The 26,273-nt window shown below is 39.2% G+C and overlaps 1 protein-coding gene across 2 annotated transcripts in view; it reads right to left on the bottom strand.

The window, feature by feature from the left end:
* Positions 1-5,868: 5,868 nt before the first annotated feature.
* Positions 5,869-26,273, bottom strand: part of E2F7 (E2F transcription factor 7) — a 45,650-nt gene continuing 25,245 nt past the window's right edge. For both annotated transcript variants that reach the window (XM_012442098.3, XM_064376952.1), the window contains 6 exons: positions 19,491-19,676; positions 18,681-18,753; positions 15,502-16,003; positions 13,423-13,678; positions 11,120-11,541; positions 5,869-9,116 (listed from right to left, as the gene is read on the bottom strand). In XM_012442098.3, coding sequence (XP_012297521.2) covers positions 8,946-9,116; positions 11,120-11,541; positions 13,423-13,678; positions 15,502-16,003; positions 18,681-18,753; positions 19,491-19,676 — 1,610 coding nt within the window. In that variant the 3' untranslated portion in view covers positions 5,869-8,945. The remainder of the gene's footprint in view (positions 9,117-11,119; positions 11,542-13,422; positions 13,679-15,501; positions 16,004-18,680; positions 18,754-19,490; positions 19,677-26,273) is intronic.

The raw sequence follows: 26,273 nt of genomic DNA, 5'->3' as shown, positions 1-26,273 counted from the left end.
ACAGTAGGGACCAAAGAGCAGAAGGGAAACTACATCTCAGCTGATGACAATTTGAACAGGTAAGGACTGAGAACCAGTCTGCCCTTGCTCATGGCTTGATGTGTGACTGCAGAAAGCAGGTCAGGGCTGCAGTGAAATTTCTGTTGTAGCCAGCATCTGTTTTATGCCTTTCTAGTCTAACAGAACCTGATTTTTGATCAGCATCACCCGCTCCCCCCTCAGCTCCCAGGAGCCCATGTGCTTCAGTTCCAGGGTACGTCTAAATGGAATAAAGATAATCCTATCTGGACCTAACAGGTGTAGAAATGAATATGGAACCTATTTGGGCCAATAAGAACTGAGGAAAGACTCACTGGGGAACTCTGAGAAAGTTCTTTCTTACCCCTCTGGAAGAACTTTCATAAGTTTACTTCTCTTTCTTTGAACTTGGCTTGCGTAGGACCATAATGGCTGTAGCCTGTGGATTAAACTGACATATGGAGCAAAGCAGAACCAAATGAACTGGAGTGAAAATGAGCTGGAGTCCTTGTCCTACCTCTGTGCTTTTAGTGATGTAAGCCAGCAAGGCCCCTTATTGTTTAACCTGTTTGAATTATGTTTTCAAATACTTGCCACTAAAAGTACTTCAACTGCCTCTAGAGAGTGTCAGGGAGTTGTGTGTAGAGTGGGTGCTGAATTGACTGAGATTAATTTCTGCCAGAGGTAGAATGAGGGCTTGAAATGGAAATTAATTTCAATCCCGGAAATAAATTTAAAAAAATACATATATATATGTATATTTCTCTCTCTATATATATTTCAATATATATATATATATTTCAATCTCAGATATATAGGCAGCCCTTGCTTTGCCTGGTTCTAATATGCATGTATGTCAGTTGTCATGGGTTAAATAATATCAGTCTATGGTTCAGATTTCAGTTACTATGATATGCTCTCTCCATAAATAACAGATGCCCTCATGACCAACAGGCATTCATGTCATTTCTTCAGAAGACTGTTGGTGCACAAAGTCTTTCTTCATGCAGACAGCAAAGCATGGAGTCATGTTGCCTGTTTGTTTCCTGGTGATAGACACATGACATTTAATAAAATGAATAATCAGAAGAGAGAATTGGCCAGTAAAGATGAAAGGGAAGCACCATATGAGAAACTGTAGATATGCAGTTAGGGAAACTTAATGAGGGTGAATTTATCAACCTGTGAGGAAAGTGGCTGTGATGAAAACAACGGAGGTGCCCCAGAGGAAGTGATGTCTGCAAAAACCACCCATTAAATGAACCCTCGGAGATATTTTCTGCAATCAAAAGTGCAAAAAATAAAATGTTGGAAGCTGATCCAAACTTAGAAATGAGCATGACAATACACCAAAGCACAGAAAAGATGTTCAGTACTTATCATAAGTTATATGTTGATGAGAAAGTCAGTGCTCTTGAAACTGCTCTTGATAAGTTTTTTACAAAGTAATAAAACACTTTCTCTATCTAATATTATAAATTATATACTAAATATGAGTTTTAATATATTTTCATTTCTGTAAATATTTGTAGCCAACAGTAAGAGAATTTTTAATGTCTTGATAAAAATTGAAGAGGTCACAGAACAATTGCAATTATGTATGCATGCTTTTGCACCAATCACTTGGCTTAAAATGCCTTCCACCCAGCAATCTAATATGCATCTTTCAAGACCCAGTTCAAATGTGAAGATTGCTTTGCACACTTTCAGTTTGCATGATTGTTTTTATAGTCTTGCATTACTGTTTAAAAAGAGGACGGTCTGCATAATAAATTTGCAACTTCCTGCACATCCAAGTGTGTGGTCTATAAAATTCATACAATCTGAGAATTGTATGGATCACCTATTTGATGGGTTTATAGGGACTACACCTATCATATTTTGTTAAAAAAATTTGCCTTAGCTTGGTAAGTGGCATAGCATAGGGGTGAGTATGCAGGTTGGGATATTTGGAGTCCTAAGCTCTGGTCTCAGCTTTGTGGTTAAATTACTGTTTAATGCAGGGTAACTTGCTCAATTTCCTTGTTTCTATTTCCTCCCTGTAAAATACGTGCACAAATAAGATAATTTTTAAGGTTCCATTGGGCATGAAGTTTCTAGAATTCTCTACCATTATTAAAGAGAGAAAAAGAGGGTAGAATGCCCTCTTCCCAAGACTATTTCTGTTTGCATAGGAACTATGAATGTTTATTGAGTAAATAAGTAATTAGCATGACTATGGTACAATAGGGCTATGCATAAAATGTTTGATTCTGGTGAGAAGCTGCTGTTTATTGTACTGACTATTTTCATGTTGCCATTGCATATTAAACTACAGCTATTCTAATAAGTCAGGATGCATGATTACATATCCTTTTCAGCATGGTTGACTATTTGTTCATATACTAAGCCCAATGCTGGGCCCTAGATGAGAAAAACTTAATTCCTGCCTTGAAGGATCTCACAATGGTATGAGGAAAACAGCTTCTTCCTGAGGGCTGAACATTTGAACTGGGTTTGGGAAAATGCATACGAGGTAACCTGACAGAGAAAGAGAAATGGGGGTGGCAGGGCATGTTAGGAAAAGGGAATGGCTGGCACTAAGGCATGGATGAATAAAACAATATGAATAATGTGACCACCAAGAGTAGAGTGACTGACAGGATGGGCAGAGAAGTGGGGAGAAGAAGGGAGTAGAGGTGGGAGACAGAACTGCAGGGTTCTATGTAGAAGTTAAAAAGCACTCTAGGTATTTCTAATAGGAAGGTTTTAATACAGGGAAATAGGTGCTTACACAATCGTAGGAAGGGAGGGAAAGTGGAAGTCCAGGGGGTGTTGTGAAGTATTTTTGGATCATGCCACCGTGGCTGCTACCCAGAGGGTGGAGGAATGCTGCTCCTGCACAATGGTTGGGAACAGTGTCAAACCACAGCCAATGTTACAGCTGATACACGGTCCTGGACTAGACAGTAAAAGGTATGGCTGCTGCAAAAACTGAGACTGCTGCAATGTGTGCATGAATTGCTTCCACTGTAAGAGGGAGAACAGCCTCAGCTTCCTTTCTATCTACCAAATCTTGCATGAGTCTGTTTTACTAATAAAATCATCTGTAAAATGTGGGAAATGTAGTTGCCAGGCTTGCAGCCCTGTGATTAAAGAAATGTGGAAAAGGAGTGAAAATGAATGCTGAGGGCCGATAGGTAACATCTTGCATAGCTGGCAGGCAAGTTGAAAGCCAGAGTAGACTCTGTAGGAACTGGAAAAGCGTGCTTAAGGGGAAAGCGCTGCATGACATGCCACTGAAGTTTAAATGCAGAACCATTATGATTAAATTTGTTTTATGAACATTGGTGATACTGAGGAGCCCATTCTAAAACAGACCAACAAAAATGCGCAAAACAAACAAGCTATGTACATGGAACCATGCAATGAGAGTCCTCTAAGGTTTTTAAAAAACAGTGTTTATGCTAACTCATCCATCCTATATTGTTCCCCGCAATTTTTTATTGTATACACATTTTGTGCTGGGTATGGTAAATATGGATATGAATCATCTATGAGCTCTGCCCTTAAGAAGCTAATATTGTTTTTCTTTTCAGTGAAGAGTAAGTAAATTTTAGAGGGTTGTTTAGGGAATTAATTCAGTGCTTCTTGGAGTATCTTCTGCTGCTTGTAAGATAGTCTAAGAAAAAATGGTCTATAATCAAATCAGTTTAAAAAATAACATTGTATATATAATTTCCTCTAAGTTTATGTCTCTAATCTTACAGTAAAAAAAAAAAACTGTTTTACCAGTATTATCCACTTTTGATTCTTGATATTAAGAATATTGAGTTAATATCTTAATATTAAGAATATTGGCCTGGCGCAGTGGCTCATGCCTGTTGTAATCACAGCACTTTGGGAGGCTGAGACGGGCAGATCATGAGGTCAGGAGATCGAGACCATCTTGGCCAACATGGTGAAACCCTGTTTCTATTAAAAATACAAAAATTAGCTGGGCATGGTGGCACATGCCTACTTGGGAGGCTGAAGCAGGAGAATCGCTTGAACCAAGGAGTCGGAGGTTGCAGTGAGCCGAGATCATGTCACTGTACTCCAGCCTGGCGACAGAGCAAGACCCCATCTCAACAAAAAAAAAAAAACAGAGTTCTTCAGAGCACAGTTGGGGCAAGAGTGGATGTTTCTATATTAATAGAAGAGCCTGTCAAATTGAAGACTACCAGTGGGTTATTTACAAAAAAAGGATTTTGGTGTAAGAGAATGAAAATAAGAAAATGATTTTAGCTTTGGGTATGATTTATTAATTTCAGAAGCATTTTCGGGAAGAAAAGGACATTAAACTGATTTTCACACTAAAGACAAATCAATAGCTATCAAAAGTTACTCTGGTATGAAATAACTGTCATCTGGGAAAATGCAAATCCTGGACAATGGCAGCTTGTAACTGTTATAACAGGAGATTGAATGGCAAGCTTGACTACAGCACCGTCATGGGAAATGCTGCATTCCAAAGGTGTTGGACTCTGCAGGATTGATGGAGGAAGTTTTACAAAACTAGTGAACCAAGTATTGAATGTGTTCACCTACAAGTCTGTGAAAGGGTTGAAGGAATGGAAAAAGAAATGGATTTAGTGAGGATATCTTTGAAGTTATGCTGTAATTCTTTACTTCTGCCACTTACGAGCCAACAAGGGGAGGTGTTCAGCGTGATGCTTCCCTCTTGCCTATTTCCTGCAGTGAGGGGTATGCTCTGGTGTCTGACTTACCTGGAGGACCTAAGGGAGATGAGTGGGCCAGCAGCTTTGGCAGTGGAGGGAGCACTGTGTGTTTGGTTGGATTTTCTCTCCTAGGATTAAGGTAGAGCACTGGATGTGGCTGATGGGAGATAGGGCTTGTTATTAGTCCATTCTCATGCTGCTGATAAAGACAAACCTGAGACTGGGTAATTTACAAAGAAAAAAGAGGTTTAATGGACTCATAGTTCCACGTGCCTGGGGAGGCCTCACAATCATGGCGGAAGGCGAAAGGCACGTCTTACATGGCAGCAGCCAAAGAGGGAATGAGAGTCAAGTGAAAGGGGTTTCTTCTTATAAAACCATCAGATCTTGTGAGACTTATTCTTTATGAGTACAGTATGGGGAAAACACCTCCATGATTCAGTTAACCAGATCAGGGCCAGACCAGGACCATTCAAAATCCTGCTCAAGGGTCTGTGTGGAATGGACGACAGGAGAACCAGCAGCAGAGGGAGAGCTGCAGCTGGAAGAATATGTATTATTGGCATCACAGGAAGTGCAGGCAAATGCTCCCAAGATGAGGCCTTTGAAGAATTGTCTGTTTTATCAGCTCAAGCATCTGCCAGTGTCACCTCAGAATTTAGCAGGAGAGTCTGACAACAGTGCAACATGGATCACTCTGGAGATATAAAGAGCTAGGGGACATCAGATTAAGTCTGCTTGCAGGTCAATTTAAAAGTGAAGGCTAACAATAGAAACTGGCTTTCAATGAAAGGTGGGCATTTGATACAGAGAAGCATTTAACATAATGGATGCTACAAGAAGTTGAGGGGTGGTTTGCATTCACCTGTGATTCCTAGACTGGATAAACATTAGAATCATCTGGAAGCTTCAAACCTGCAGAGAGTGGGACTTAGTAGAAATCAGAAGCTCAACTGTACAGTACCTCAACCCCCGCAAGCTCCCACGTAATTCCGATGCAGTAAGTTTCAGCATTTAGCAACCACAAGGTGGTCTCAGCAAAAACATCTGACTTGTGTTTATGAGGGCCTGGTTAGCTATGTTGTAACTGTTAATCGTTTTACTCAAAACAGTATGCAAAAAAAGCCTACCAAGAAATACAACCACCATCTCTTCTTAAATGAATTATTTTTTATTGCTACTTTACAAAGCTTAATATTTTCCTAAAAATATTAGAAAAAAAATCAGAACAAAAATCAGTTTATATGTAGTACAGTTACAAGTAAATAGCTATAGATAATATAGCCATTAGGAAAAAGAGCAGAGCTAAATAATAAAACAAAAGCAGTAAGCAGCAATAAAATTAATATCTACATACAACTAGCAGTGCAATAAGATAAGCAGAAAGCAGCTTTACGTTAAAAGAAAGTTATTTAAATACAGAAATAGCACCTTACAAAAAGGAATTGAGAAATGTAAACTTGGTAGGTAGATTCAAGTATAAAAGTTATACCCCCAACTCTTGTACCAGAATGAAAGGGTTTTACAAACCCTGGACAGTGTAGGGCACACACAGCCTCTGTGACGACTCAAAAAAGCTGCATTCTCTTAGTAGGATCACCAACGATTATTTGTTTCTTTTACTAAATGATACAATAGACTCAAGATTGCCATTGCTTCTTCACTACCCAAAATATCCAAGTCTAGCGCAGCAGCTTCAGTTCCACCGGTTGTTCTGTAAGATTCATTTTCTTGACAGAAACAACCACTGCATTCTTATTTTATTTTTACACATAAAGCCACATTAAGGGCCGGGCGCGGTGGCTCACGCCTGTAATCCCAGCACTTTGGGAGGCCGAGGCGGGTGGATCATGAGGTCAAGAGATTTGAGACCATCCTGGTCAACATGGTGAAACCCCGTCTCTACTAAAAATACAAAAAAAAATTAGCTGGGCATGGTGGCGTGTGCCTGTAATCCCAGCTACTTAGGAGGCTGAGGCAGGAGAATTGCCTGAACCCAGGAGGCAGAGGTTGCGGTGAGCCGAGATCGCGCCATTGCACTCCAGCCTGGGTAACAAGAGCGAAACTCCGTCTCAAAAAAAAAGAAAAAAAAGCCACATTAAGAAGTAGTTACTGGATACAGAAGCAATTGTCCTTGGTTTCCTATTCCTAAGTGTGATCACCAAGTCATAATATCCTCACCAGTGGGACCGCTTCTTAACACCTCTCAAAAATTATGTATTCTGAGGTTAATATGGTCATATCGTGATCAGAATAATAATAAAAGATACCAAAAATGTTAAAACAAGTAGAGAGCATCCAGGAACAGTGAGGGGGAAAAGTAATTTGTGTTTCCATCTAAATGCAGACCACTCCGTGAAATATTTTGTGGAATTTCTTAAACATGGCAGAGTTGAAATGCATATACCCTGCATAGATTTAAACCTGAAAAAGGCATATTTTTATTTGTATTAATAGAAAACCCATCAGTTTTAGTTTAGGGTCATCATTACCATGCAATTGTTGATGGTTAAAACCACATTTTTAATCTAACTCTATAGAAGACTGTAAAAAGGAAAAAAAAATCTTGTAAACTTTAAAAGTTTAGTGTTGATAAAAATTGTATATAAGTAGCAAATTTATTTAATGTAGCTACCCACTTCAAGTTTTAAAAAGTCTTGTAGGGGTAATAAGGCTAATATTATCCTGTAGTTAATATAAGGCTACTTTACTCAGACTCCCAGAGTCTCTTAAATTAATATTTTTATTCTTTCATAGAACATTTTATTGGGTCAAAGAACAAAAATAAAATATAAACCCTACACCAGGATTCTACATCTAAGATAGAAGTTTTAAGAGAGGAATAAGGAAGGAAGAAAAGAAGTAAAAAGGAGGTAGGAAGAGGGAATGAAGGAAAGAAGGGAGCCATTTACTCTGAAGAGACAAGAGAGAGGTACATATCAGCAAGTCTAGGAATACAAAGGACTAGAACAGTTTGGCTACTTAATGCTCCCCTGAAGTAATGTGGTTTAAAAAAGGGAAATTGCATAAGTTTCCAGAATTGTATTCATGCTAGAACAACCAACCCCTGCACTCACCATTCTTATTTTTCAGAGGTACCATCTAACTACGGTTTGAATGACCTTGGATACGAAACATAGTGTATCCGTTTTCCCTGTTACTCTTCCAGACATGAAGTAGAGGAAAAACAAAAGAATCATCTATTGCCCTATATCAATTTTCACATCATTACTCTTCCAAATTCAATGAAAAGGTCTCATCCAGGTTCCAATTTTCCATATAATCACTTTCTACCATCCTGATTTATTTTACAAACAGCAATTGTTAGAAAGCATCCATATCCGATCGCTCTACAGTTAAAGATTTGAATAAAAAATGCAGGGCATGTAGTGAAGGAAACTGAGCACAGTAGGATTTTTAGAAACCAACAGTAATATCTCACTGTTCACATAGTTATTTGAGAAGCAGCAGTTAGGCTGCTAGAGTTCTAGAGTTCATCTTTGTTCTCATGCCCACAGACAGGGTTAGCACAGTTCATTTACAGCAAGGTGTGTCATTCACAGTTATTTTGGTCTTGACATATGTCATGTAGATACATTTATCCACATTATTACTAGGTTGTAGAATAAGTGCAGGGCAAATTATAGAATAAAAGTATAAACATTCAAGTCGTCATACCCTGAAAAAAATGTGTTAGACTGTAGTTGTAAACTTTTTGCACTAAATCCCATTTCAGGAACAAAATAAATAATATCATAGGATTCACAACTGAAGGTGGCTTTCTGATGAAGCCTAAGGAAGCAGTAGCTTTTTAAACTGCAGAAAGGAAGCTTCTCTCACCACAGATTTACTCAGGGCAAGTGGAAATACATGTTAAGAATGCTTACCCTAGTTAAGTGCTAGACAGCAGCCCCCTTTAGAAAAACCACAAGGCTCCAGTAGCCTATTCAGATCTCCTTCCAGCAATAAGATGATTCTGGAATCAAAACCATAAGTCAGTCGGTACTTCCACTATGACACCATGCAGAGTCTGAACTCTAACTGGTATTAAATGCACAATTAATTACTTTCAGGAAAACAGATGATTCATGATGATGGGAAGTTAACAGAAGTGTGGATGAAAGAGAGAAGAAGGACATGTGCTCATGACGGGATGGTTTCCACTCCGCCTCGGACATCAGGGACTCTAAGGGCGTTTGATCCCACCGCACCTGGCAAAGTGGCAGGTTAGTCGGCCCCGCCGCTGGGGATTTCTAGTCTCCTCTGGGCTGAGCTGGTGTTTCGTGACTGGTTCCTTTCTCTTCTCTTCAGGACAGGGTCTCCAAGGCTGCCAGGTGTCTTGAAAAATGTCTCACGATGTGTGTGTTGGATGCTTTTGGGGGTCACTGGAACTGGTGACTAAAAAAGGAAAAAAGTAAAAACAGAAGTGAAGCCATATTGTTTCCGATCTCCGAGTAGAAAGGCAGCCCTTTATTGGCCTGTGTGTTAGGATCCCGAGGCAGATGCTCCTTCTTCTTTGCTTTCCTATCACACTTATCCCATTTGTCTCCTCTACTTACCACAACTGAAAATTAAATTCATATTTATTGTTTTGGGTGCAGAAAGGCAGTCTACCAAAGAGGTTACAAGTGTGGCATCTGGAGCCAGGGACTGGGCTCTCCAACCGTGGGCAAGTTACTTAAGCAGTCTATCCCTCGGTTTCCTCCTCCATCCAGCGGGGATGGTAAAAGTACTGACTTCACAAGGTTGTAAGAATTAAATAAGATAATAATTGTAAAGCACTTTAGAGCATGCGAGGCCAACATGGTTTGTGTCTTGGCTCTTTCTCTTTACTTGCTAATACTTATCCCCTAATGTTAAATGTTAAATATTTAGTCCCTTAATGTGCCCTAAAATGGCAGGGACCATTATCCTGTTCACTGCTTTATCTTCACTGCCTAGAACGGTGCCTGGGACATGGTAATAGAAAATTCTATGTTATGCTATAATCATCTTGTTTGAAACCTAACATGTTCATTTCAATGTCTAGCAAACTTTTGAGCTTTTGAATAACTTGTCTAAAATATTTTTGGCCAAACATAACTCTTTATCTGGGAGAGTAAGTAAGTAATCATTGTGAACAACCTAATATATAATAGGAATTCAAATATTTATTGACTGAACTACAAATGGAGGTTGGGGGACAAACATAAGACACACTAACTTATATTGATAATATCTTTATGTAAATGTTTATGTTTTCTGAGTAGGTACAGATGTATTTACATATATAATTCACATATGTATTAGATGTATATACATATGTAATACATATATGTATTATATGCACTGGGGATGTAGGACACACATGTGAATACATATGTGTATTGTATATATAGGCATATAACACATATGTATTATATGTATATATACATGCATATACATACAATACATTCAAGCTTTTATTTTCACTAGGTCAATAAAAGAAGCCACCCTAAATTTTAATTATACAGCTATAAAAACAATACATATGTGTATTATATGCATCTATAAATGCATACACATACAATACACATATGCATTATATGTACACACATCTATGTATTATATATGTATATACATATAACACATGTACACACATGTATTATATAATGTATGCATATATTATACATATATATTACTACATATATGTATTATATAATAAATACACATCTGTACATATAATACATGTGCATTATATAATGTAGATGTACAGATATATATGTATTATGACGTATATGTATTATATATGCATATAGACATAAACACATGTATTATACATAGACATATGTACTGTATAATACATTATGTATTATATATGTATTCTATAATACATGTCCGTACATATAACACATGTATATAATGTCTGTATGCATATACATATATACATACAGATATATATGTATATACATATATGTATATGCATACAGACATTATATACACAAACAAGAAATGACTGATGGGCTAAAAGTCTCTGAGTTACTATCAAGACTTCTGTTTCCTTTGATAGTGTTTATAGCTGTATAATTTAGGGTGGCTTCTTTTATTGACCTAGTGAAAATAAAAGCTTGAAGATCATCAAAATAGTAAAAATATACAGCATTCCTCAAAAATCCCCCCAAACTATGCCTGAAACAGGTCCCCTCTAATTTTAAGAAACAGAATGACAACTAAAAACATACATTTTCACCTTTAAAGCGTAAGATCTCTCGCCTCATGTCTCAGTGACAAAGGAGCAAATAACTCTGAGTCTACAATGGAAGCCGGGTGGAGCCTGACCTAGTGCTTCTGTCTGGCAGTCATGTGGCTAAAATGAAAGCTGGTTAATCACAGGCATACCCCTTCCCAGAGTGATGGTGTCTTCAGGAAATTTCAGGCCTCACCTGTTGTAATTTTACTACTGAGACTGGATGTCCCACGTAAATGGGGGACTCAGGTTGGACGACACTGTGTGACCGTGACATCACTGGACTCAGGTTTAGTGAGGGCTGACCCTGAAGCTGAGGGTCTGCAGAAGGGAGTGTGGATGACTTTGGATTAACCACAGCTGTGGGGCCGACGAGAAGATGGGCTACTGATCCAAGGCCAGGCAAGCTGAAATTCACAGGTCCTGTGTTTGGGAGAGCACCAGGAGAAGAAGAAACCGGGCCCGGTATTGCAGGAGAATAGAGAACAGGAAAAGGGCCCAGAGACGGAGAGGGTAAGACCATGCAAGGGACACTGAAAGACGGCAGCTGACCTGAGGATGGGCCCACAGTAGGGGGGGTTTGGCTGCCAGATAAAAGTACACTGAAACCATTTAATCCTGAAAGAGAAGCAGAACAGGCGAAAATCAATGTATGTCATCATGAGGATACCGTTCAAGCTCACATTTGTCATGGTCCTTTCAAAAGGGAGTCCACAAAAAAATCAATGAATGATGAGACCTTCCCCCACCTGACTAGGCAAAACAGCCCACACCCTGCTCTACACAGCTGTGGCCAAGACTGTAATCCCACATTTACCTGTGTGATCATTTGGTTGATGCTTGTGAAGTTTTTAACCTGAGTTCCACTGAACCCAAACTGAGAAGGCAAAAAGCTTGGATGGGAAAGATTATATCTTTATTTTTATTTATTTACTTATTTTTTGTTTGGTTTTGAGACAGAGTCTTGCTCTGTTACCCTGGCTGGAGTGCAGTGGTGTGCCCATGGCTCACTGTAGCCTCAACCTCCTGGACTCAGGTAGTCCATTTCAGCCTGCAGAGTAGCTAGGATCACAAGTACGCCACCATACCCAGCTACTTTTTTTTTTTTTTTTTTTTTTTGTAGAGACAGGGTCTCCGTATGTTGCCTGGCTGGTCTCAAACTCATGGGCTCAAGTTATCTTCCCACCTCATCCTCCCTAAGTGCTGAGATTATAGGCATGAGCCACTGTGCCTGGCCAATATATCTTTATTTTAATAAATTCCTCAATTATCGCAGGCAACAAATCAACAATTTTAACAACACCTTGACTTTGTCATTAGGAAATAGTACAGATAAATACATATTCAAGCTATTAGATTTCTTAATACACTGTTAAGCTCAGCATAACTTGGAAATTTTGACAGTATTGGGCTGGTTGCCAGGTCTTTTTATTACTATCAGTAATTTTTAAAATGGTTTTCCTAGTTGCATTCAATATAATTGGCTTCCTTTGTAATCCCATATATTTAATTCTATGCATCTGTAAACATTACGAGGAGGTATCCATGGCCTTCACCAGCCTGCCAAAAGGTCCGTGGCACAGAAAAAGTTAAAAACCCCTGTGCTGGGCTGTAATTTTCATTCAGCAGGGGCTGAATCTATTTTTGTTCATCCAGTATTCCCAATACTCAGTGCTTAGAGAAAGCACTAAAAGATATTTACTAAAGGAATAAATAATTTTTTCTAAATAAGTGAATGATCATAAATACTTACCTAACCTGATCTAGCAGGTTAGGCTTAAACCAACAAGGAATTGAGGAAAATCAATTTAGGTATCTTTGCATCAAGAGCAGCTTTATGTACAAAGTACATACTTTAAAAGTCTGGTGTCTACTGTATTTTGGCTTTAATTCAAAATAGTAACAGCATTTATTGAGTCTTACTAAGTGCCAGGTGCTGTTATTCTAAGTGCTTTAGATATATTATCTTATTAAATTTAATTCAATTTTCACAGCACTCATATGAAGCAGGTGCTATTATTACTGCTGTTTAACCAATGAGGATTAAGAACACTTAAGTTCATGCAGATACTAAGTGGTTTTAAATGTCAAGCCCTCTCACTCCAGACCTGGCACTTGACCACGACGCGATATATCCAGTATCTCTAGATGTTCAAGACCTCAAAACACTAGCTGCATGCAATGGCCAACATGTTCATACTATTATACTAAAGCAATGCTAGATTCAGCTGAATTACCGTGCTTTTTTCACCAAATAAAGTTTAGTGTATTTTTTTAAAAAAATCACCTGCCTTAATTATTTTCTCATTATTCCTGAAGTTGGTGAAAGTAGAAGCAGCTTCTCCCTTCATTTGCAGATGGAGAAAACAAAGGGGCTGAGTAAAATGACTCAGGCACATCAATAAGCCACTTTGGTCAGGTGACAGAGACAAAAATTTAAAAATCCACTTCAGGATCTGATTGCCACAAGGGACTCTAAGACATGATGACATCCCTTACCTGTGGGAGACTGCACACAAAGATACTGTAGCAAAGAAGGCTCTTTGGTGCTTTCATTTTCTTTTGAAGGCTTTTCAACATCTGTATTTCTTGAAGGATTTCCCCACTCAGAAGAAACAAAACAGTTTGCTGTTGCCTTTCCTGAAATCTCTTCTGTAGCAGGGAGTTGGCCATTCACATGAATGTCTTTGAGGGGTACAGACGCTCTGTTACCCATAGTCTTGGGAGAGGCAAGGTCCGTGGAATCTGAGGGTTTCTAAACACAACCAAACCAGGAAGCAGGAAAGCAAGTCAAAATTCCAGTAGTAAATCCTTTTTTTTTTTGAGATGGAGTCTCACTCTGTTGCCAAAGCTGGAGTGCAGTGGCATGATCTCGGCTCACTGCAACCTCTGCCTCCCGGTTGCCCAAGCTGGAGTGCAGTGGCATGATCAGCTCACTGCAACCTCTGCCTCCCGGGTTCAAGCAATTCTCCTGCCTCAGTCTCCTGAGTAGCTGGGATGACAGTGGTGTGCCACCAGGCCTGGCTAATTTTTGTATTTTTAGTAGAGACGAGGTTTCACCATGTTGGGCAGGCTGGTCTTGAACTCCTGACCTCAGGTGATCCACCTGGCTTGGCCTCCCAAAGTGCTGGGATTAGTAAATCTTAATAACAGCTTTCTTAACATTGCTAACACATAAACATAAAGGTAGGATATAGCTGTGTGCCACACTGATTTGTATATGTCAGTGGTTTTCATTGTTTTTGTAGGAATGGTCTGAAAATAAATGTCATGTCATGTGCATCTATTGTGATGTCTAAGTAGAGAAATGAGATTTTAGCAGTGGAAAACTAGCCATGGTGGTTAGACTGTGAGATATGTTTCTGAGCTGGTAACACATGTAAAGGGTGTTGATACTAGTCTTTTGGGGTCCTATAAGAACTGTGGGCTGATCCAAGATGTCTTGGTTACCTAAGACATATGCCAGCCAGTCTTTCAGTTTTGATCTGCAACCCCAGGCTATCTACGAAATGAGAAAAATTCATTCTGGCAAGAGAAAAAAAATAGAGAAAGGTTCTTAATTAGTCTAATGATTTCCATGAAGCGCGCCCAGCCGACCCACTGCAAACCACTGTAATGACAGTGCTCCTGCTTTCTGAGAGTTTTACTGGTCATATCTCATTAACTTCTGAATGGCTACTAAGCAGAAGATGTGGAAAGCTCAGATTTTCGCTTTCATTTTGAAGCTAGGGAAACAGGATCACTGAAATGTGAGAACTGATCAAGTATAGATCTGATAGCCAGACAGCACCCACGTTCTTCCCTCTGGAACTCAGCTGCATCCTGGATTAAGATGATTATTTCAGTGATTCTAATTTGTTTAAAAAAGAAAGGATGTAATAAAGACTGGAAGGAAATCTACAAACATGTTAACAGTGATGCTTCTATGTGGTAGCATTCTGGGTAACTTTTTTTCTTCTTTATACGTTTTAGCATTTTACACAAATTGTGAGTTTTATAAAAATCACCTTTCTTTTTTAAATTTTTTTGTTTATTTATTTTTTTCATTTTAATTTTTATTTTAATTTTTTAATTGCATTTTAGCTTTTGGGGTACATGTGAAGTACCCCAAAGATTGTTGCATAGGTACACACATGGCAGTGTGATTTCTTGCCTTCCTCCTCATCACTTATATCTGGCATTTCTCCCCATGCTATCTCTCCCCAACTCCCCACCCACCGCTGTCCCTCCCCTATTTCCCCCCAACAGACCCCAGTGTGTGATGCTCCCCTCCCTGTGTCCATGTGTTCTCATTGTTCAACACCCGCCTATGAGTGAGAACATGCGGTGTTTGATTTTCTGTTCTTGTGTCAGTTTTCTGAGAATGATGGTTTCCAGGTTCATCCATGTCCTTTCTTATGCAATATTTTAGGGGAAGATTTTTGGCAGAGCCACTCCAGTGCTTAATTAATTATGAAAGTGACATGAAAGAGCCCTATATTCCAGACTCCATCACTTATTAATATCAGTGTATCTTCAATAGGAAGAAGCTCAGGGTTAACAGGATGTCACCAAACACATCCACCAGCACTCCCTTACCTTGGGCATGACGAGCGACAGCGGGCCATCTTCGTATTCCCTGCTTTGCCTTTTTGTGGCTGGCTCCTCCTCCTCCTGAGGCTTCCTCTCCTCGGAGAGGCGCTTCTGAGCTGAGGGTGCGGATGACAGCTCTACTGTGGCTGGGGCTTCTGAGCTTCTGCCATCCCTCTCTGATCCTGACCCTGACGCTGTTCCCTCCTGCAGACTTCCATACAGCATGAACAGTGAGGCAGAAGGCATGTACACTAGAGGCTGGCCAGCAAGGAGTGCTGGCTTCAAGCTCTCCACAGCAGAGGCTGCAGAAGTGAGTGAGATGTCTACTTGTCCATTCAGACCGTTCTGCATGGAAAATGCCTGCAGGTCCGTCTGAGCAACAGAAAATACTGGGTGGGCTAAAGGATTAACGAAATATTCTGAGTCAACAGAAAGGACAGGGCAAGGAGCAACAGGGTCCAAGCCGCTTGATGGAGGCACCACTCTCTTGCTGGCAAAGGCTCTTCCCCTGTAATAAAAAGAAACAACAAAGTTAGCACAGTCTACCAACTCCTGACCCTTTACTTTCCCAAAGAGAGTCATGCCAAATCAGCAATGAGATAATATTCCTCAGGCAGATAGGAAAGTGCACTTGCTGAGCACATGTTAGCTCATCCCAGAGGCAGATGTCCAGGTGTAGCTTGGATAAATGGTTAGGATGGGGTGGGAGAGTCGATGAGGGAAAAGCCATTGGAATCTCAGGTGAGAGAGAACATTCAGTCCTCCTTCATCTCTTCCACATCTGATAGTTATCAATTACCAATTACCAAGCACTTACACCCTTGCCATGCATGTACATATATAATTAGCATAATACTATAACAATTTTATGCAATTATTATAATAATAGCTACTCTTATTTCCCCCAGTTTACTAGTGAAGAGGACTGAAGCACAGAGGTTGATCACCCTGCCTCGGGTGAGCCAGCTCTCAAGTGGGAAGCTGGGCCCCATGCCCATATCTGTTTGATGGCAAAGCCCATGTTCTCAGTCACTGTGAGAGACTCTGGGAGACTAACCGAGACTGGACTTTGATTTAAAAAAAGAGGAATCTCATTTGTCTCATTTCACAAATCTAGTATGAAATAAGTGGGCAGTGAGGAAACAAACTTATCTTCTAAATTATTATATTCTGTCATTCTTGTCCCATTCTGCTCAGTGTTATTAACAAAATTTTAGGCAGCACACAATCAAAATTAAGTCCCATAAATGTGTAAGTTTATAGGCCAGCACAGGGGCTCATGCCTCCTTTGGGGGACTAGGAGGGAGGACTGCTTGAGCCCAGGAGTTTGAGGCTACAGTGAGCTATGATCACGCCACTGCACTCCGGCCTGGGCGACCCTGTCCCTAAAATAAGAAAATGAAATAAATAAGATATAAACAATGTTTGGGCCTTTCATTTGGAAAAATTTGCAAACATTTAAAACCATGTTTATGTTCTTAGTATATTTTTAGGAATCAAGAAGAACGAACCTTTAGGAAATAGTAAACAAACAGAGGACAGGGCTCGGTGGCTCACGCCTGTAATCCCAGCACTTTGGAAGGCTAAGGCAGGCGGATCACCTGAGGTCAGGAGTTTGAGACCAGCCTGGCCAACATGGTGAAACCCCACCTCTACTAAAAATAAAAAAATTAGTTGGGCGTGGTGGTGCACGCCTGTAATCTCAGCTACTCTGGAGGCTGAGGCATAAGAATCTCTTGAACCTGGAAGGTGAAGTTTGCAGTGAGCTGAGATAGTGCTACTGCACCCCAGCCTGGGCAACAGAGTGAGACTCTGTCTCCAAAAAGCAAAAGCCAAACAAAACAAAACAAAAAACCAGGAAACAGAGGACCAGGATTTCTTTGTTTTCTGATGGAATCATGAAGACCTGTTGCGCCCACCATTTCCCTCCCCACTGTGCTGCTGAGGATAAAATGGAGTGCACTAGGCTGCAGAGATGATCACCTCTCCAATCAACTGCCTCTGGTTGAGTAATGGGTATTGCTCAGCACTGTGAAACTGAACATGCCCACCCTAGGCACATCACCCACCATCCCCCCACCAGCCATCCACCTTCAACTTCTCCGTCTCCACCAATGACATCACCATCACCTGACATGCAGACGTTCTTTCTTATGCCTCTGTCTCCTTTAGCTTGCCCTGCCAACTCACTGTCTCACACTGGTTTCCCTTTCTTTCCAGCTCCGCTGTATACTGCTCAGCTCTGCCTCACAGCAGACCAGAACGACTGCAAATGCTCTGTTCTGTGACCTGCCTTTCTCTATGCCTAATCCCAATTGTGAAAAGTAGCCGGATGATCTTCATCACAGAACCTACAATAGCTCTTTACGGTTTCCCTGATGAATCCAAACTCTTCTCTGGCTTTCAAAGCTTTTTGCCAACTTGACCTACTTACCTCCAACACCTAACCTCTTCTGCTGAATGATTTTTCCTTTTCCTGTCCTGTTTGGACAAACCATGACAGCAAAACAAACCAGGCTTTGGCTCTTCTACTCCCTGGCCCTGCCTTGTAATCTGCTTCTTCCCATGTCTGTCGTTAAATACTTTTCTAGCATTTCTTCTGCTTTCTCTGGTGATATATGATTTCTTTCAAAATCAGGCCCAAATTTTAAGTCAGACAGCCTGGGTATGAATCCTAGCTTTGTCACCTATTAGCAATGTGACTTTGGGAAAGTTACGTAACCTTTTTGTACTTCAGTTTTCTCTCTGTAAAATGAGGGTAGTACCTCTCTGTAAAACCTCAAAGGATCGCTCTTATGATCAGATGAGTCAATACACACTAAGGCTCCTGCAATGGTAGCTGGTAGTTAGTAGCAAAACCAACCACAATAATGACAAAGTGATTCACGGAACTCTGATGCATCATTTCTCAGGGTCATGTTAATTATGACTTGTCTCTTTTCAGTGTGGTCTTTTTATCTTGTTTCCTATAAGCCATCATAGCTTACAGGATACATTTTTCATACTTTTGTGTCCCTGATACTGCTTCCTGCACAGTGTAGGGCACAAAGGGAACACTTACCAATTCCTAACAAATCAACGGCTGACCTAAAATTTTTTCTTTTGATGGGTGGCATTTCAATTTAGTCAAAGTTAACACTAGGAGACAGAAAAGAATACACTCTGAGCTTTTATAGACTACTTACTGTGAATTGTCTTCTATTTTCTGTCTATAGACAGCTGCCAGGCTTCCAATTTCTAAAGAGAAGCCACCTGATCCTGAAAAGGAAGATGAAGGCTTGACAAATATAGCAAGAGACTTATACACACCAACTATATACTGAGAATTATATAGCTGAGAATTCATTATTCTCAGCTCAGAGATTACTCAAATCTGTTATGGTTTTGATTCAAAGAAAAATTTTCAGAAGTTAGCTGTTCATGGTGAATTCAGGTCTCACCAAGAATTAAAAATAAGCCTGGGCAATACAGGGAGACCCTGTCTCTACAAAAAATAAAAAATTAGCCAGGCATGGTGATGTGTGTTTGTGGTCCCAGCTACTTGGGAGGCTGAGGGAGGAGGACTGTTTGAGTCTGAGAGGTCAAGGCTGCAGTGAGCTGTGTTGTGCCACTGGACTCCAGCCTGGGTGACAGTGACCTTTCTCTCAAAAAACAAAACAAAACAAAACAAAGTATTCAAAACAAGCATTGCTTTATAAGTCTAATGAGTTTCTGAGATATATGAAACAGGCCAACTATGGCAAACCAACTGGTCTACAAGGTGACCAGGATCAATTTCAGGAAACGGGTCATGTTTATAGGCTGTGATATCAGCATCTACTTTGCCTCCAATAGTTGTTTCACTTCAGCTAAGTAAAAAGTAGACCACTGGGGAAAAACAGGCAGGGCTGAGAGGGTCAGCTCGTTTTAAAATGCCAGCACATGGGTGCTGCACTGGCATGGGCTACAGTTACATGGCAACTGATGGATTCCATACATTATGCAAAGGTAGATACCTTGTTCTTCTCTGTACGGGCTGCTGGGTTCTGAGTTCACCTTCCTCTGGATCCTCTCAGAAGCCTGAATTGTGTTAAAAGAACTATGGCGAGCCAGCTTCTGTTTTGCACAGACTTGAATCTGGCCATATGTTTCTCTTTTCAATTCTGGTAAGACAGATGCAGAAACATCCCCCAGTTCTTCATCTAAATAAATGAGAGAATTGGTAGTGTTGTTATACAGCTGTAATTCAGGATAATTTTCGTCTATTTAAGAGATGGCTTTGAACCTATAATTGTAATGGAGCTACTACCCTATAAATCAAAAACTAAGACAATCAAAGGAATTTTATGAGCCTTGTCTCAAACCCCAATTTCTTTCAATGTACTTATTTTTTTTAAGTTAGTGGATGACTATAAAATGAGATTGAATCCATATATATTCTAAAATTATCTGAACTGCAACAGAAGTAGAGCAAGATGTTCTTCAACCCGAATTAGAATGAGCCTCACATTTTAGATGCTCTATTTGGGCAGAGAGTATCAAAGGAAAGCCCGACCATGCTCAGCCCAACATGCATATTTTGAGATTCACTTTCAAGATTAATTGAGATCAGCTTCCTATGCCACAGACCTACAGCAATGAATAGGAGAATCTCTATTTTCTGTTATGCTTTATTATTTCTTTCTTATGCAGTAGGAGGCTCAGTTACTATGTGACCACAGGAATAAGGTTAGCAGAAACCTCATGGTTGAAATGCTGCAGAACAGTGAGATAATAGAAGGTTAGGCCCTGGAGACACATTTTGTGTTTAACAGAGTGTATGTGGGGTCAAGACAGAACTTTCTATATAGACTTAGGCAGCTATCCCTGTTGTCCAGACGGTCATCTCTACCTTGTTCATTTGTGCTAATTTTTTTCTAAGCTCAAAGCATGCACATTTCAGTTAGAGAATTGATTTAATAAACTGAAAGACCCAGCTAGACTTACATTTTCTAAAATATGTAATTTCACATGAATGTAACTTTAAAATAGAAACAACTACAAAAAGTCACCTTTACGGTTTTCTTTTTCTTTTAACAAAAGCCCAATTTAAAAATCAGAAATTACGAAATCAAAAAGAAAACAGGTCAAGTCATTAATAGGGACCATATTTGCCTCCTTCCTAAAACAAAATATTGGACATAAAACTGTGGCTCTCAAGACATTTGGACATCAGGACATGAAGGACAGCGATCTCTATGAGACAGGAATCAAATGAGATGAGCTCTATGATGATTTTAGCTTACTGCCTGGAGAATGTTTCTAGGTTGGGATGTAGGGAGGGAGACCTAGACAAAGACTAGAGGTCTCCCTAAGTTGAGGATAGAGCTGGGAGTCCTGGAAAGTCAAGGCAGCTAGAGTTTGCAGGGCAGAATGCAGGAGAGGAGAGCTATACAGAAAATGCTGGGGATTTGCAAAGGTCCCACCTGAACATTCAGTGGAGTTCTGATGCATGTGAGAAAGATAACTGAGGCCAGGGAAAGAACCATTCAAAAGCACTAGAGGGAACAATGTCTGCAGCTCATATAGGACTGAGAAAAGTGCCTGTTGCCAATAGCTACAGTAGAAAAACTTAATTCAGGAGGCATTGGTTAGAGTACTAAAAAGGGTATTGCCCCAGTAATGGGGAAAGCATACTAAAGACTAAAAGCTGATGATAGTCTTGCTGAGCCAAACTTAAAAGCAAGATCCAAAAGGATCACTGTTTTAACTTCACCACATCCCAGAACAAAGCTCAAGAACATTTTTAGGAATACAGAAATGTCTAGTACCTAATAATGTATGATTCTCAGTGTCTGGCATGCAACTGAAAATATAACCCACAATGAGGAGAAAAATCAATTGAAAGAGACCCAGAAGTGACGCAGATGATAGAGAAGTAGACTAGCACATTAAAACATATTAAAATTACATACCATAAATTCAAGACGCTAGAGGAAAGACTGGATATGTTAAGTCTTAGAGACATCAAAAATACAAAGCTGAAATCAAACTTCTAGAGATTAAAAAAAATACAGTGGCGAGGATGAAAAATACGATGTGTACAATTAATGGCAGATTAGAAATTGCAGAAATAAAGAAGAGTGAACTTAAAGACATAGCAATAGAAACTGTACAAAAATGAAATGCAAGAAAAAAGACAGAAATGAACAAATTATCAGCAAACTGTGGGACAACTTTAGTTCGCCAAAAGCAGCATAAGTGGAAGCTGTAAAACTAGGAGATGGGGGACAGGAAAAATATTTGATTAAGTCCTGGTTGAAAATTTGCCAAATTTGATAAAAACTTTAAACCCAAAGATCCAGAAACTCAACACACTCATGTACAAGAAACGAAGCAAAGAACAACAAGTATACATCATCAAATTGCTTAAAACCAGTCATAGACACTTAAAAGCAACCAGGGAAAAATGACACATTACATACAGAAGAACAGGATGATGGTTGATTCCTTGTCAGAAACAATGCAGGCTAGAAAACAGTGGAGCAACTTCTTTAAAGAACTAAAGGGCTGAGTGTGTGGGCTCATACCTGTAATCCCAGCACTTTGGGAGGCTGAGGTGGGATGATCACTTAAAACCAGGAGTTTGAGGTTGCAGTGAGCCACGATCACGCCATTGTGCCACTGCACTCCAGTCTGGATGACAGAGTGAGACCTAGTCTCTAAAAAAAATTAAAAAAAAAAAAAAAGGAACTCAAGGAAAAAAATAATCTCCAATTTAAAATTCTTTATTTATTTGAGACAGGGGTCTTACAGTATTGTCTAGGCTGGACTTGAACTCCTAGGCTCAAACAGTCTTCCCACCTCGTTCCTCCTGAGTAGTTGGGACTACAGGCATGAGCAATGGTGCCTGGTGTCAACCTTGAATTCTTTACCCCAAAAAAATGTTTTTCAAAAACAAGGGTACAATAAAGACATTCTCAGACATACAACAGCTAGAAGAATTCATCATTGGCAGGCTTGCACTAAAAGAAGTGTTGTAGTTCATCAAGCAGAAAAAAATCATATTAGATGGAAACCTACATCTATAAAAATAATAAGCATTGGAAATGGTAACTACATGGGTTCAGATTAGAAAATTTTCTTATTAAAATCTCTTTAAAAGGTAATTAACTGGGGGTCAGGCATGGTGCTTCACACTCCTAATCCCAACACTTTGGGAGGCCGAGGCATGTGGATCACTTGAGCTCAGGCGTTTGAGACCAGCCTGGGCAACATAATGAAACCCTGCCTCTACCAAAAACAAACAAACAAACAAAAAACCCCCAATAATACTCTGTAGGGTTTGTAACACATATAGCAGTAAAATGTTTGACAACAATAGTGCAAACGCCAGGCAGGGAAAAATGAAAGCAAGTTATTGCAAGGTTCTTGTACAATACATGTAGTATACTATCACTTGAAAGTAGCTATTACAAATCAAAAATATACACTATTAACCCTAAAGCAACCATTAACATAACACAACAAAGAATTATAGCCAATAAACCAACAAAGGAGATAAAATGGAAGCATAAAAAATACTTAATAAATCCAAAAGAAAGAAAAAGAGGAAAAAGAACCAATAAGCAAATTGGACTAATAGAACACAAAGAGCAAGATGACAGATTAAAATCCAAGTAGATCAAGAATCACATTAAGTGTAAATGGTCTAAATAACCCAATTGAAAAGCATAAATTGTCAGATTAGATTTAAAAAAATTCAGCTATATACTACCTACTAGTCACTCATATTAAATATAGACAAATTATTTAAATGAAAGGATAAACAGTTTACACTATGCTAACTAATAAAAAGAAAGCCAAAGTGACTATATCACTATGAGACAAAGTAGATTTCAGAGCAAAGAATTATCTCCAGGAATAAAGAGGGTCATTTTATAATGATAAAAGGGTCAGTTTATCAAGAAGACATAGTGATCCTAAATATTTATGCAGACAGAGTTCATGATGAGCTTCAAAATCCATTCCATGAAACTTTAAAGAATTGCAAGAAGAAACAGACAAATCTGCAACTATAATCAAAGATTTCAATATCCATCTATTAATAATTGCTAGAACAAGTAAACATAAAATCAGTAAGGATATAAAAGAACTGGACAACACTATCAACTAACTTGACCTACTTGTCATTTATAGAACATTCCACCAAACAACAACAGAATATAAACTCTATATTTGTGTATATTTAGCAAGATGGACTGTATCTGTACCATAAAACAACTCTCAGTAAATTTAAAAGATTCAATTTATACAAAGTATATTCTCTGGTTACATGGAATGAAATTAGAAATACGTAAGAGAAAGATATCTGGAAAATCCCAGAGTATTTAGAAACTATATGACACATGTCTAAATAATTTGTGGGCCAAAGAAGACATCAAAAGGGAAAATAAATGTATTTTGAATTGAAAGACAATGAAAACACACATATTAACATTTGTTAGATACTGCTAAAGCAGTACTGAGAGGAAAATTTATAGTACTAAAATGCTTATTGGAAGAGAAGAAAGGTCTCAAATTAATGACTTCAGCTTCTACCTTAAGGAACTAGAATAAGAATAAATTGAACTCAAAGTTAAAGAAAGGAGCTATAAAGAGATAATCTGAATAGCTCTATAGCTGTTAAAAAAATTGTAATCTGTAGTTAAAAACCTCTCACATAGAAAGTTTTTAACTAAAGATAAAAACCAGACCCAGATGGTTTCATTGACAAATTATTTATCAATTCTTCACTTATGAGTTCTTCCAAACATTTAAGGAAAAAAAAAAAAAAACCAATTCTACACAAACTCTTCCAGAAAACTGAAGAGGAATGACTACTTCCTAACTCGTTTTAAGAGGCCAGTATTAGCATGACACCAAATAGAAAAACAGATCAATGCAGCAGTTTGGAGAGTCCAGAAACATTACCATACATACATGTGGTCAATTTATTTTTAATAAAGGTGTAAAGGAAATTTAGTAGAGAAAGGATAATCTTTTCAACAAATGTTGCTGGTACAACTGGATATATCCATATACAACCTCTCATTCCCTCAGAAATGAACCCCATTGATCCATGCCTCACACCACATGTGTGATTTCATGTTAGGCAAAGATTTCTTAGATAAAAACTGAAAGCAGCTAGACACAGTGGCTCACACCTGTAATCCCAGCACTTTGGGAGTCCGAGGCGGGTGGATCACCTGAGGTCAGGAGTTTGAGACCAGCCTGCCCAACACGGTGAAACCCTGTCTCTACTAAAAATACACAAAATTAGCCAGGCATGGTGGCGGGCGCCTGTAATCTCAGCTACTTGGGAGGCTAAGGCAGGAGAATCACTTGAACCTGGGAGGTGGAGGCTGCAGTGAGCTGAGATCATGCCACTGCACTCCAGCCTGGGCATGAAGAGCAAAACTGTGTCTCAAAACAAACAAACAAAAAACCCCAAAACAAACAAACTGAAAACATGACCCAGTAAAGAAAAAATTAATACAAATTAATAAATTAGTGGACTTGCTGAAGATCAAGATCTTCTGATTTTCAAAAGACACTGTTAAGAGAATGAAAAGACAAAGCCACAGATGGAGAGGAAATACTTGGAAATCATATATCTGATAAAAGACTTGTATGCAGAATGTATATACAACTCTCACAGTTCAATAATAGGAAAGCAAACAACCCAATAGCTACAAATAATGGGCAAAAGATCTGAGCAGACACTTCACCAAGGAAGATAAACAGATGGCAAAACAGGTGTTCAGCATCGTTAATCATTAGAGAAATGCAAATTAAAACCAAAATGAGATACCACTACACATCTATTAGGATGGCTAAAATGAAAAAGACTGATCATATCAAGTTTTGGCAAGATATGGTTGAACTAGAACTCTCATATACTGTTGGTAGAAATGTAAAATGTTATCAATGCTTTGGAAAACAGTTTGGAAGTTTCTCAAAAATTTCAAACATCTACCCTACCATACAATGAAGCCTTTCCATTCCTAGGTATTCACCCAAGAGAAATGAAAACATAGGCCCATACAAAGACATGTACACAAATAATCACAGGAGCTTTATTTATAATAGCCTCTTCAGTAATAAAAATAAATTACTGATACATGCTGCAATATGTGTAAATCTCAAATTAATTATGCTGAGTGAAAGAAGCCTGATCAAAAGAGTATAGGTGTCTGGGTGCAGTGGCTCACGCCTGTAATCCCAGCACTTTGGGAGGCAGAGGTGGGTGGATCACAAGCTTAGGAGTTCGAGATCAGCCTGACAACATGGTGAAACTCCGTCTCTACTAAAAATACAGAAATTAGCTGGGCATGGTGGCGCACACCTGTAATCCCAGCTACTCAGGAGGCTGAGGCAGGAGAACTGCTTGAACCCAGGAGGTGGAGATTGCAGTGAGCTGAGATTGCGCCACTGCACTCTAGCCTGGGAGACAGAGTGAGACGCCACCTCAACAAACAAACAAACAAACAAACATAAAAGAGTATAGGTTATAGTTGATTCTCATTATTCACAGTAGTTATGTTCTATAAAGTCACTGCAAACGCTGAATTAGCAAATACTGACCCATTGCTTCTAGCAGACATAAAGGGTTAGGTTCCTGTGAGCCTCTGGTTGCAAGATTTTCATTAGCTGATCAATATATGACCTTGTTTATATGTGTTTCTTTTTAAAGACACCTTGTTTAATATATGTTGTTGGTTGATTAACACAACTTGGCCAAGAATACTATAACTCATGCCTGATCAAAGCTTATCTAA

The sequence above is a fragment of the Aotus nancymaae genome, unplaced genomic scaffold, assembly GCF_030222135.1.
Source record: "Aotus nancymaae isolate 86718 unplaced genomic scaffold, 86718_ANA_hifiasm-v0.15.2.pri h1tg000016l, whole genome shotgun sequence".
Classification (NCBI taxonomy): Eukaryota; Metazoa; Chordata; class Mammalia; order Primates; family Aotidae; genus Aotus; species Aotus nancymaae.
Note: the sequence above shows the minus strand (reverse complement) of the source record. Positions and strands in the feature narration are given on the sequence as shown.